This window comes from Petromyzon marinus, chromosome 32 (genome assembly GCF_048934315.1).
Source record: "Petromyzon marinus isolate PM22_M1 ecotype Great Lakes invasive population chromosome 32, UKy_Petmar_22M1.pri1.0, whole genome shotgun sequence".
NCBI lineage: Eukaryota > Metazoa > Chordata > Hyperoartia > Petromyzontiformes > Petromyzontidae > Petromyzon > Petromyzon marinus.
This window is the reverse complement of record NC_133698.1, coordinates 9,753,251-9,765,278: the sequence shown is the minus strand read 5'-3', so window position 1 is coordinate 9,765,278 and position 12,028 is coordinate 9,753,251. Positions and strand designations below refer to the sequence as shown.

Below are 12,028 nucleotides of genomic sequence, written 5' to 3'. Positions count from 1 at the left end.
GATCATTTCTTTGTCAGTGGGCAAACGTACAAAATCAGCAGGGGATCAAATACTTTTTTCCCTCACTGTAGGTCATCATCTTCCTGTTGTTTCGTTCTTAAATAAACGGGATAAATGTGATGTCATCACTTCGTGAATAAACCTTACTAATTGGCTGTGGCGGGTTTAACAACACGTTTATATTGACCCGATATAACCCTTTTCTGCCCCCCAAAATAAACCCTCTGTGTTACTTTTTAAAAAAATGAAATGCATGTCCATCTTCTGGAAGACGGTAGACGTCAATAAAACACGCAGGTAAAGCATCTTCTGGAAGTGGAATACTGCACGGCGCTCCGTCCAATGCACAATAACAATCGCGGAAGATCACTCCTGGAAGAAGAAGATCCGCCAATAAAACAATAAAAAAAATATTCCTCCGGAAGAAGAAGTTGACATCAAACGGCGGGCCGTTGGATTCTGGAAGCGGAAGACGCTGCTAATAAAAAAAACTGAATTTACATTCCGGAAGAGGAAACTTCCATTTAAAATTGAAGAACATTTACATAGCTACCGGAAGCCGAAGAAGCTGCCAATAAAACGTGAATGATTCTTCGGGAAGGGGAAGCGCCTTTATAACTCTACCGGAAGAGGCCGCAAGCCGCCGCTGCCAATAAAACGCAAAGCGTGATCTTCCAGAAGGCGCCGCGTCTTATCGCGAGATCTCGACTCTCGCGAGACTTCGCCCCTCGCGAGATCTCGACTCTCGCGAGACCTCGCCCCTCGCGAGACTTCGCCCACATCCTGATTTCGTCTTCACCGAGGGCCGAGGCCGTTGTGAAAGCTCCAGCACCTCGGTGGCCTGCGCTTAACTTTATCTCAATAAAGAGGTTCGGTAACGCCACGAGTTAGCTGTCAGGCGGGGTGGGGGAGGTTATTATTATCGTCGTCGTTGATTTGAAGCTTTCTCGTCACCGCAGGAAATGCGTGCTCGCTGCTTCCTTCGGTTAAAGTCACGTAGGTAGGAAAAAATAATTATTATTAAATAAAAGAAAACACACGACGTTTCGGTCGCAACACAAGCGTCCGTCTTCGGGTGAGGAAAACATCTGCTGTTGCTGCTTTATACGGGCACGGGAGGTGAGAGTCAAGGGGAGTTTGGCTGTAGGAGCTCACGAGGGGAGAGAGGGGGGGGTATCTACGTGACTTTACCGAAAGAACCAGAGAGTATTGTCATTGTCGTCGTCGTCTGTGTGAAGGGCCTTGCTCTGTGGACGCGGGGGTGGTTACGGGTCGACAGAGACTGAGGAGGGCGAGCGGCAGAGTCGAGGGAGGACCGCGGCGATTTGACGTCATGTCGAATCGGACGGCGAAGCGGTTTCGGCTCATCCAGCGGTGGATCGAGAAAGCCCACGTTAATGTCACTGTTGTTTTTTGTTCTGTGTGTGTGGAAGTTTGTTCAGGGCGTACTTGACCCCCCCTCTTTCCCCCCCTCTGCAGCCCGCCAGAGGCGCATACGTTCACCGTCACGTTGGACCCAATAAAAAAAGGAAATAGATGTTTTTTAAATCGATTGGTGGAATGTCATCGGGAGTTGGGGCGTGAAACTTGGCATTTCCAATTGAAGTAATCGATTCGCCTAACAGGTTCGATTACTCAATCCCCAGTAACGAAAATAGGTGAGGAATAAGGTCTCTTGCCCGTGTGTGCCGCTGGACGGGAGGTATTGTGCGGGATCTGGCGACGTCATCAACTTATAATCAGCGTCACTTTCGTGGGAGGGAGTTGGCCAACGTTTTTGGAAGGGGGTCTCGAGTACGGTTAATCAACTCCAGTATAAAAATAAAAGTCTAGAACTTTCGTGTCGACTCATTGGCTTAGTCGACTTTGATTCATCCCAGGTGTACTAAACACAATGGGAACGTCGATGACGATCTCGTAGAAAAGTCCTAGCCCGCGGTTGTGACAGCCACGTTAAACTGGGGTCTTCAAATGTCGCCTTGTGGTGGTTCAAGCCTGTTAACCAAATACTTAATGTACAAAAAAGAATTACACAAATTTTTCTTTGGCAATGCTCAGAGAATCAAATAAATGAAAACGGTTTAATCATGCGAAACGAGCACAAACCATTGGATAATTGGATAAACTAACAATTGCATAAAGAAGGCCAAGTAACAATGCAAATAATTTATCTGGGAAAGCCCTCGCTAATAATTCATTTTGAGGCTTTCCATTTGGGATATGTTGCGGGTACAAAAGTGAGTGTTTCGCCGATGTGAATGCACACAAGGGAAAAGATACACTTTGAGAGCTCCACACGCCATTCTTCAATTAAGCAACTAACCAAATGTGTAACGGTGTACCGCTACTCGTCAATTTGCCACTGCCACTCCTGGCACCTCGCAGCCATGCACCCAACAGGACGTGCTATTTGTACAATTGGCCACGCACCCGAGGAATAACCAGGCTCGCATCTCCTTAACTTCTGAGACCTGATGAGATCGCATTTTTTCAGGGTACTTTGGTCAACGAGCCTATTGATGTGAATTTAGTAATAGATATTCTTGGTTCTTTCGGTAAAGTCACGTAGAAGGGAAACCAAATAATACAAATATAAAACAATAAAATTCTCACGACGTTTCGACTGCAACACAAGCAATCATCATTTTATTGTTTCCCTTCTACGTGACTTTACCGAAAGAACCAATCATATGAATCCCTGCAGTCACGAAAGCTTTAAATCAAAATTTAGTAGTGGATATGCAGTCATTTTCTGGGTCTGTTCTTTTACTGCTTTATACCAGTGTTCAGGATGGAATGTCTCGTGACATGGCCTGAATAACAATGGGAAAATTATTGGAAGATGAAGGCAAAAGCAGTATTTCCAGCGAGATAATCTGTATCGCTGTTATTAGATTTTGGTGGGTATATGATGTATGATTTCGGTTATATATTTCCAATTAATGGGGGTTCACAATGAAAAATATATTAACTTGTTTTTCAAAAGCCCTACAGAGAAAGCATAAGCTTGTATGTCATTTAAAGAAAAATAACAATAGAAGTAATGTTAATGAACAGCCCTTTGTCTATCCAATGCGGAATGAAGACTATCCTTGGTGTGTCGGTTGTAGGTTTGTTTCACCACCATTCTTCAACACGCTAGTCAGTACGGATTGGTAGGGGTGGTGGCCCAGAAACCACAGTGGGAATACCGCTTGCCACTTCTTAGCCGTGGCCATTCAACGAACTCGGTCGCCAAGTTCACATTGCAGTGCGCTCACTACAGGTTAGTTTTTATGCAGAGTATTGTTTTTAAAATTAAAATATTGACAAATTTGCACAGCAAGACATGGTCAATTACTTTCGATGTCTTAATTTATGCTTAAATTGTCACCCGTGTAGTGCAGGTCCATTTAATTCAGGATGAATCTGGAGCGGGTCACCAATGAAGACAAGCTCAGCCTCTGCAGGAAATACTACAGAGGTATGGTATCGACGCGAGTGTGAAATAACGTCCGTGTCTTCTTTTTCAGTTGGCGGACACCTCACCAATAAAAGTGAACACGTCACCCCAATTCGCTCCAGTCAGTGCTGGATCAACATCTCGATCCCACCACCTCGTCCTTGCCTATCTCTCCTCATCGCATTCTACTTTCCTCTATGCACGCTGCTGCACCATTCAAGGCCTTCTGTTGAAGTTTCCAGTCAAACGTCACTCATTCGGTGGTTGCTCATTCTCATCCATTGCCTCCCATTTGGTATTCTTTTTTTTCCCCCTCTGCCTATGGTTGCCTCTATCAATAAAATAAATTTGCCCACAATTGAATTACTGCATCTTGAGAGGTAGTCACGTTTAGAAACTCTGTACATCCAAACTTTGTTGTTGTGTATTTTAAGGACTGGTTGAAGCATCTGTCCCGATCAAGCAATCACGGTTATTTTCGTTAGCACACCATGCCACAAGCAGCTGGTCCATTGTTACGCACGCAGTGAAGGAAAGTGAGACCATCGGTGGTTTGCAGAACACCGACGTCAATCTGAATGTGGGGAAAGCTAAATGAATGAGTTTTCCATTACGCGTTTGGGTATTGCCTTGTCCATGCTAAACTCTGTGCTCCGGAAAATCCTTACCGACACACTTTCCATTTATTGCGAATTCACAATTCAACACAATGGGGAACACAGATGTGCTCTTTACATTTTATGTACTGTTTCACCACCAAGATGTACCCTAGGCTGCTCATTTGTGTGGTACTATAGTGCCGTTTCATCATTGGCCATAATCTAACGACTGCTGGATGAGCATAGTTGGAATGGTTTACTACATACTATACAAAATAATTCAACACATACATTCAAGGTCTCCCTAAGCTGGTCACCATCTCTCACAGTCCAACGATGCAGCAATCGTAATAGGCCTGCACACCAGCTGATTTCATTGCTGCTTATCCACACTGAGCCTCTGCTTGGGCACTTTCACTCCTTTGACTGTTCATAGTAATTTTTGGCAAAGTTGTCGAGCTTTTGTAGCAATTGTAACATCCATTGACTGAAAGCATATAAATTGTACCTTGATAGCTATTAAACTGTACTTTGTAGGCATTGATGAATTTATCCTGGCTAAATTTTTCTGGGGAAAAAAAGACCCATGCGTTGAAGTTGACTGATGGGGATAAATTATTTTGAAAGTTGCTTTGTCCTGTGAATGATGCCACCGCCGTCGCTGCACATCATGCAATAAACACTTGCATAACGTGTTTGCTTAGCTCTTGCTGACGTTCGGATTTCTGCATTTGGGGATATGAGCGGTAATCCCGGCTGTCAGCTTAATACGCATGAAACGTGTGATTCATTCCAAAGGCAAGGTCAGCACTCGGCCAGAGTGAACCGCCCACTTAGGATTAAAATGCAAATCAGTCATGTTACTTTGTCGAGCAATTAGTGAATTCTGCTTTTGAACTAAATGTGCGACTTTTTTTTTATGTTTCGGCGTCCTCATTTTTTTTGTTTGTGAAATATGTATTCCATTTCATCATCGTCCTCATCGTCGTCATCATCAGCCATTACCAATCCACGACTGGATGAAGGCCTCTTCCCAAGTCGCCCACCATCCTTCACTTCCACACCGTAACATTTCACCCCAGTAACTGCAGCGATGTCCTTTTGGGTGCTTTCCCTCTTTTGGCTGTGGCTACTAAATCGTTTTTTTAGTTCCTCCGGCAGCTAACGTCCCTTACCGTGACGTATCCTGCCCAAACCCAGTTGCTGTACTTGTCTTAACAGGAAAAGATTACCTCGTTGACCTGCGTTCCACTTGATCGCTCGGTATAATCCAAACTCTTGCACATCTCTCTGTGTTTATTTGTTCACATTTGAGGTTTTCGATTTGAAGCTTTCGTGACTGCAAGGATGCATCTTCTTTGGTTCTTTCGGTAAAGTCACGTAGAATGAGAATAAAATAATAAAATAACACAATAAAATTCTCACAACGTTTCGGCCACAACGCAAGATGGCCGCTTGCGTTGTGGCCGAAACGTTGTGAGAATTTTATTGTGTTATTTTATTATGTTATTCTCATTCTACGTGACTTTACCGAAAGAACCAAAGAAGATTTGAGGTTTTGTTACATCCCCTCGGTATGTATCCATGTTTCTTATTAAATGTTTTGCACTTGAAATGGGTTTAAATAATTCAATAATGTGGTAATTTATTCACATGTAGGAAACAATTGGTGTACATGTAAAGTGTGGCATTTGTATGGACAAACTTTGGCTGACATGGGAATTTTAGTTCCAGGTTTGATATACACCACATTTAAAGCTCGTGGTAGCCATGAGAAGGCAGAACGGAAATTTATTCTTAAAAGTATCTGCATGGAGCTTTGAGTGTTACCCTGTTTTATATATAGGATTTCCCTGCTTCCTTCAGTTTCCCCGCAGCAGGATCCATGGTGGTGCAGCGATATCCATTGTACCGTACTATGCTTTCATGTTTATGTCCTTCTATGTGCCTTCACCAACCATAATTTTTCAGCGTGGTGAAGTATGGTCAACGCCCACGGACCCGCATGGCGTGTGGAGGCCCTCATCCAGCAGTTGATTGACATGTGCATGAACTCTGAAATCCTCCCACATGTCAAACACTCACTGGAATGGAATAGGCCAAACATTCCACTATGGGATAAGAATTAAAGGATAAGGATTTGGTTTAGGGTGCCTAAATGCCATCTGACAGTATTTTAGTTTCAAAGAGGGAGGATCGATGAAAGCCTCATTGAGTTTCAAGAGCCTTGGCATCAGCGAGGCTTGCATGGCTATTCTTATAAAGCCATTTCCAAACCTACTGAACATGTTAAAACGGAAAGCGTTTAAACTTGTTTTGGTACACCAGCTGCATACGTTTAACAATGGATCATTCTGTCCGCTGGATATTTGAACATTCGTGGAACAGATTGGACCTCAAATTGTCTTAACACCTCATGGAGCACGGTGTTCTCTCTCCACTGAATATTTTTGAATACTGGCCCAGAGTCGTGACGTCAGCCGAAATCGAGTGATTGACATCTTTTTTAAAATAAATAAGCCCTAATTTGCCGAGCTATGTCCCTACCCATATTACCGACCGTTTCCAACCTTGCCAAGCTTTCAAGGTGGAATGTGATCAAACAACACTGTGGTCAAGGATGTGTGACAAGCCATGAAATCATGTCCTGGATAAGTGGAACAAGTAGTCTTGATGTGTCCGTTCATCCTTTGTTGCTTTCTGCAATGGTACACAGGAGGATTTATACTGCTGCCCTTCCTCTGGCTGGTGAATGCCATCTGGTTCTTCAAGGAAGCATTCATGAAGCCACAATACCAGGAGCAAGCCGAGATCAAAAAGTGTGAGTGCCAGGCCCTTGGGTCTACACTGATTTATTTTTCATGCCATTTTTTCCCCCACTTATGTGGGGTCTGCCTGCCTTGCTGTCTTTCTCCACTCATTCCTTTTACTGGGACATCTTCATATCCATTCCAGTCCTTCACATCCTGGTTGTCCACTTGAAACCACCTCTTTCTAGGCCTGCCTCTCAGTCTCCACCATGGTGCTACTATGTTCATCACCTTCCTTCCGATGTGGTTTTCCTCTCATCTTACAATATGTCCTAACCCATCGACTCGCCTTACTCTCGGCTTGCCTGAAATTAGTTCTACCATCCTTGCCTTATTCGTCAGCGCTTAATTTCAAGGCCAATCCATTCTTGTATTCCCCAAGATTCATGTTGGGCATCTCGTCAGTTTTTCATGTGGTGTGCAGCATCTGCTGCTCTTGTGGGTTTTTAGTCCAATATTCAAACCCATATGTCACAGTGCTGGTCGTGTACACTTTCCCCTTCGATTAAGTCAGAATCCATATCACTGCACTGCTCCATCTCCATTTGTGCTATGCCTTTTTAGGTGAATCAGTTTGATCTAATTTGCAAAGTCCTCAATCCTCTTGCACTGGTGTACGTTTTTGACCACGTTCATGCATTAAGGCCGGCCCTTGACGTAAGAACGTTGGATTTGTATGATTTAGAAAAGTGGCAATTTTGCATTAAATTAAACGATCGCTTTTGCAAAAGACAAATATGCCCTTTTCGTGAAGACGATCGCTTGCGTTGCGATCGAAACGTCGTAGTTTTCTGTTATTTTTTATTATTTTCTTTGAATCCATCTATGTGACTTTACCGAAAGACCCAAGAATATAAATATAAATCATTGGGAATTACAGTCTATGGGTAGGGTGATCTGGATATTAATTTTTACGGCCAGGTGCAACCAACAGCAGTGGTTGTATAACTATTGATACTTGAATTTTTATTTAAAGCTTTCGTGACTGCAGGGATTCATATTCTTGGTTATTTCGGTAAGGTCACCACGTAGAAAGGAAACAATAAAATAATAAAAATATAAAACAATAAAATTCTCACGACGGTTCGACTGCAACACAAGCAATCATCATCAGGTGTGAAAACCACAGCAAGATAGATGGACTCGTCCATCTCAATAACTGCCAAATCGCTCTCCGTGGTGCTAACGTTAAAAAAACGCTACTTTTTTTCAAATTTTCTTGCTGTGGTTTTCACACCTGATGATGATTGCTTGCATTGCAGTCGAAACGTCGTGAGAATTTTAATGTTTTATATTTTCATTATTTTATTGTTTCCCTTCTACGTGACTTTACCGAAAGAACCAATAATATTGATGTGCATGTTTATAATATCAAAACTCCTATGTTGATTCATGATTATACAGCGAGAATAACATCTGGAAGGCAGACAAACACAAAGGCTGCGTTTATTGATATAGGCGCCCACTGAATTGAAATTGTTAAAATACTTAAGGTAATAAAATACATCAAATGTTATAACACATGCACACTAAAAGTGTATTTCTTGTATCCACCACTTTGGTGAATTCCATGGCGCGTTGTTTGTTTAGCTTAAATCATTACGCCTAATCCACCGGCTCAGACACGAGCTTTGTACTTGGCAAACGTAGATGAGTGCATGTCTCTGCGACAGCTGAGCACACTTTTAATATCGGCACGTCCCAGTCGGGGACATCACAAATGGACATTGTCAGACCGGAGTATGCTAACGCGCAACATCGCCCTATGTTCACACATGCATTCAGATGTTATAAATAATGAGTTTCAGCACAACCTTCTGTTATCTATCAGCCCCGCAGACAAACACCGACTTTGCTAAGTGTATACAATGTTAGTGGTGATAATTAATACGATACCGTTTGGGGGATAATTATGAATTTTTATCTTTCATCTGACGACCTTGTGTTTGCATATATTATTTTATTATTAAAACATTGGTCATATGCTTAGGTTTGTTCATACTATACAAGGCTAATTTGCATTGCACATGTTGGTTGTCATGTGATTTGTGCATTTCACATTAATATCAGCCAAGGGACAGTTTTCTGTAGTAATGAAAATAAAAGCATCTTTATTTTCATGTTCCGCATTTAAATTGGGATGCATCTTCAATCACTCTCACCCGATTGATGGCGAGCCAGTATTTTTCAATGTTTAGGAGATTTTTTACATTGAAATGCTTCATTAGCGGCGTAGGTTTAGAATGGTGCTATCATTATTTTAGAGTACTTTGTAAACATTTGGCATAGTTGTGGACATCAAGCGATGTAAAAACTACTTAGATTAACTTGAAATAAAGCACGCGCTTTGTTAAGGGTTTTTATGACCACGATCAAAGTGGTATTTGTGAATATACACTCGCTTTTCTAGCTTCTAAAAGCTACAAACACTTGTTTTTTGTGCTTTCAATGACTTTGAATCATCCCACTTACAGAAGAAAGAGGTTTAAAATAAAAATTGCTCCGTCGCACTGCCCCAAACAAACACACAGGACACGCGATCGTTGGCGTGCCTCGGCCTCCATAAATCCTTCATCTCCTGATGATCCCAAAAGTTGTTGCCACACTCCAAACCTGTAAACAAAACCACGCTGCCCCCAATGCTCCAGACCCTTCCTGGCTTCCAATTCAATTTCAGATCAATTTTAAGATTGCACTCGCTGTCCTTTTAAGATGATCCATGGACCCACCCTTGCCTACCACTCAACTGTTATCTCACTCTACTCCCTTCTATGCACTCTCCCACCTCTCGCATCTCCTCTCCTCATCACACTCTACTCCCCTTCTTGCATCTTCTGCTCCAGCAACCCAAGGCTTTCTAACCAAAGGCTACAGTCAACCTCAAAGCCTGGGACTCCATTGCCGCAGTCATCCGTGCCTCCTGGTTCAAAACCTTTTTTTCCTCTGCCTTTAAGTGACTGCCTCTTTGCAACATAAGTGTGCTGCACCGTTTTTATGCGGTGTATTGAGATCTTATCGCATTCATGCGCCGCGTAAATCTACATTGTATTGTAGACATTCGCGAACAAGATTTATAAACTCGTATGCAGACCCATATACTCGTATAGAAACCCGCAGACTGACATAGACACCTGTGGACTCGTATAGAAATCCATAGCCACACACGCAGGGGATTTATCACCGACGGGGTGCTCTGTGCAAAATAAAAACGCCTGACTTTTTCTGTCCAGACGCGTGGCCTTTCAGATTCCGTCGCGCTCCCGACGCTGCGTTTTACGCCGCCCGGCGTGTCATGAATGTTTCCGCGTGCGCAGATGTGATCCGCTCGGCGGTGGGTGTGCTGGGCTGGACCGTGGTCCTCACTGTGTGGATCTCCATCTACCAGCACTTCCGTCCGCAGTGGGGAGCCACGGGCGACTACATGTCCTTCACCATCCCCTTCGGCATCCCGTGACGTTCGCGAGCGGCGTGCCCGCAAATTGCCGGCGGCAGGACACCACCCCCCTCGAGAGCGCATAAGGGCGTTTACACTTGCAGAGAGGGCTTTTGGCATCTTGTTGGCTCAACAGTGTGTCCTCGAATATAGCGGGCTGATTCAGGGGTGGTGGTGGGGTGATCAGGTTTATCAGTTTTATTTTTCATAAATCCATGAAATCTAAATGTATCCCATTCTGCTATTTTTTTGAACGCTCAAAAAGTTCGTACCGTAAATTCACACAAGTATATAATAATGAGATATGAATTTACATTTTTTTTGTATCGTAAATACTTGGTTCACAGGTCTGGTGGAGCCAGTGGTGAATCGAAGGATAACTTGACTAGTTACTGTGTAGTATCTTGCACAATTTGGGAATATCTGGCACACAACGTTACTTGCGCAGTGTAGAGACGCAGCGAACCAGTCGGCACAGGTTTTCATACATTTTTTTTAATGATAGGTTCCTACGATTTTCTACTTTTTTTTCTTTTTTTAGCTTTGGTTAAATTGTAGGCGTCCCAACAAAAACCCCATTTATATGCAGGATATCGTATATCTGCTCACATTTTTGTCCAGGACACGCTGTATATATGGGCATTCAAGATTCAAGGAGATTCGTGCAAAGGATGAATCCCGCTTCAGGGTTGGGAACATGCATAGGGGTTTATGTATACAAGGGTTTTTTTTTAATGCAAACGATATTAGAAAAATTGGGCACTTTTGGGCGTGGATATTTGTGTACTGGGATGTTTTGTGTTCATACTACCGAAGCATAATTATTATTCGAAGCATTTCCACACGTGTGCTTTTTAGATTAGGAAGTATTTGGCCTCGTAAGATGCCAGTCAGATTTGGCAGATATCCCAAGTAGCTTACTACAGGGGTAACTCCAGCATGCTAAAAATGCCCTTTGATTGCCTTGCTGCCTTGCAAGGGATTATATTTCCTTAATGAACTTATACTCTGTGTGAATTAAATGTGTATATATGGTCTTGGAAGTATTGCAAACAGTGCAGTGTTTTGTGTTCATACATAACAGTGAAGCTTTGTAATAACTGACGAATTATACATGCCTTCACGAATGCTCTTTCAGAAAACAAGTAAATATGCAGCCCTCTTTGGCAGTCTACTGTTGGATGAGGGCCTCTTGATCATACTTGATGATCAGTGGGTTTGAGAAGGCATGGAGCATAGACTTGTAAGCATAAAGGCACAGGGTGAACAAACGCTCTTTCGACATCGAAATTACTTAAACGTACATTACTTAAATGTTTAGCTTTTCTGAGCATACGTTAATAGACGGTTGCAAAACCTTCCACGTTGTTTGAAGTAATGCGTCCCATATGTTTTGTCATTTCATGTACTTTAATCCTTGAATAATGTCGTGGTTGAAGAGTTTAAATGCTTCGCGTTTTACTCTCAAATGTCCTCTTGGTATTCCATAAATGTGTCCGTTTATACTGTGTGGTACACCCAACAGCTTGTGTTTTTCTTAATTTTCAGGATATCAATCGTGGTGTTTTCTTTTGGCGATCTGAAACCTATTGGGACGATTTCGATCTTGTAATTCCAAACGTTGTTACTCCGCTGTTCGAATTTCACAGACCGCATCGACGCTTGGCTTTCGGAAGTGTGTACATTACTGACATTAAATGTTCCCAATGAACAAATAAAGTCGCTTCACATTTGAATGTTTGTG

General features: G+C 42.7%; 1 protein-coding gene across 5 annotated transcripts; it reads left to right on the top strand.

Moving 5' to 3' along the window:
- Window positions 1–730: 730 nt before the first annotated feature.
- On the top strand, window positions 731–12,020 carry PSENEN (presenilin enhancer, gamma-secretase subunit). Of its 5 annotated transcripts, none has more exons than XM_032964562.2 (4): window positions 731–869; window positions 3,382–3,463; window positions 6,758–6,862; window positions 10,166–12,020. In XM_032964562.2, exons 2-4 carry the CDS (start codon window positions 3,403–3,405, stop codon window positions 10,303–10,305), a joined length of 306 nt encoding a protein of 101 aa, XP_032820453.1. In that variant the 5' UTR covers window positions 731–869; window positions 3,382–3,402; the 3' UTR covers window positions 10,306–12,020. The 5 variants fall into 5 exon arrangements, with proteins under 5 accessions (XP_032820453.1, XP_032820457.1, XP_032820454.1 ...); XM_032964566.2 differs by having other exon boundaries at window positions 740–869; window positions 3,387–3,463; XM_032964563.2 differs by lacking the exon at window positions 731–869 and adding an exon at window positions 936–1,075.
- Window positions 12,021–12,028: the final 8 nt, after the last annotated feature.

What these genes read in the sequence shown, in the direction of transcription:
- PSENEN (XM_032964562.2), top strand. Translation starts at nt 3,403, where the DNA reads ATGAATCTGGAGCGGGTCACCAATGAAGACAAGCTCAGCCTCTGCAGG. An exon ending in CTGCAGGAAATACTACAGAG is followed by an intron (nt 3,464 to 6,757) that starts GTATGGTATCGA and finishes AATGGTACACAG; the next exon opens with GAGGATTTATACTGCTGCCC. An exon ending in GCAAGCCGAGATCAAAAAGT is followed by an intron (nt 6,863 to 10,165) that starts GTGAGTGCCAGG and finishes CCGCGTGCGCAG; the next exon opens with ATGTGATCCGCTCGGCGGTG.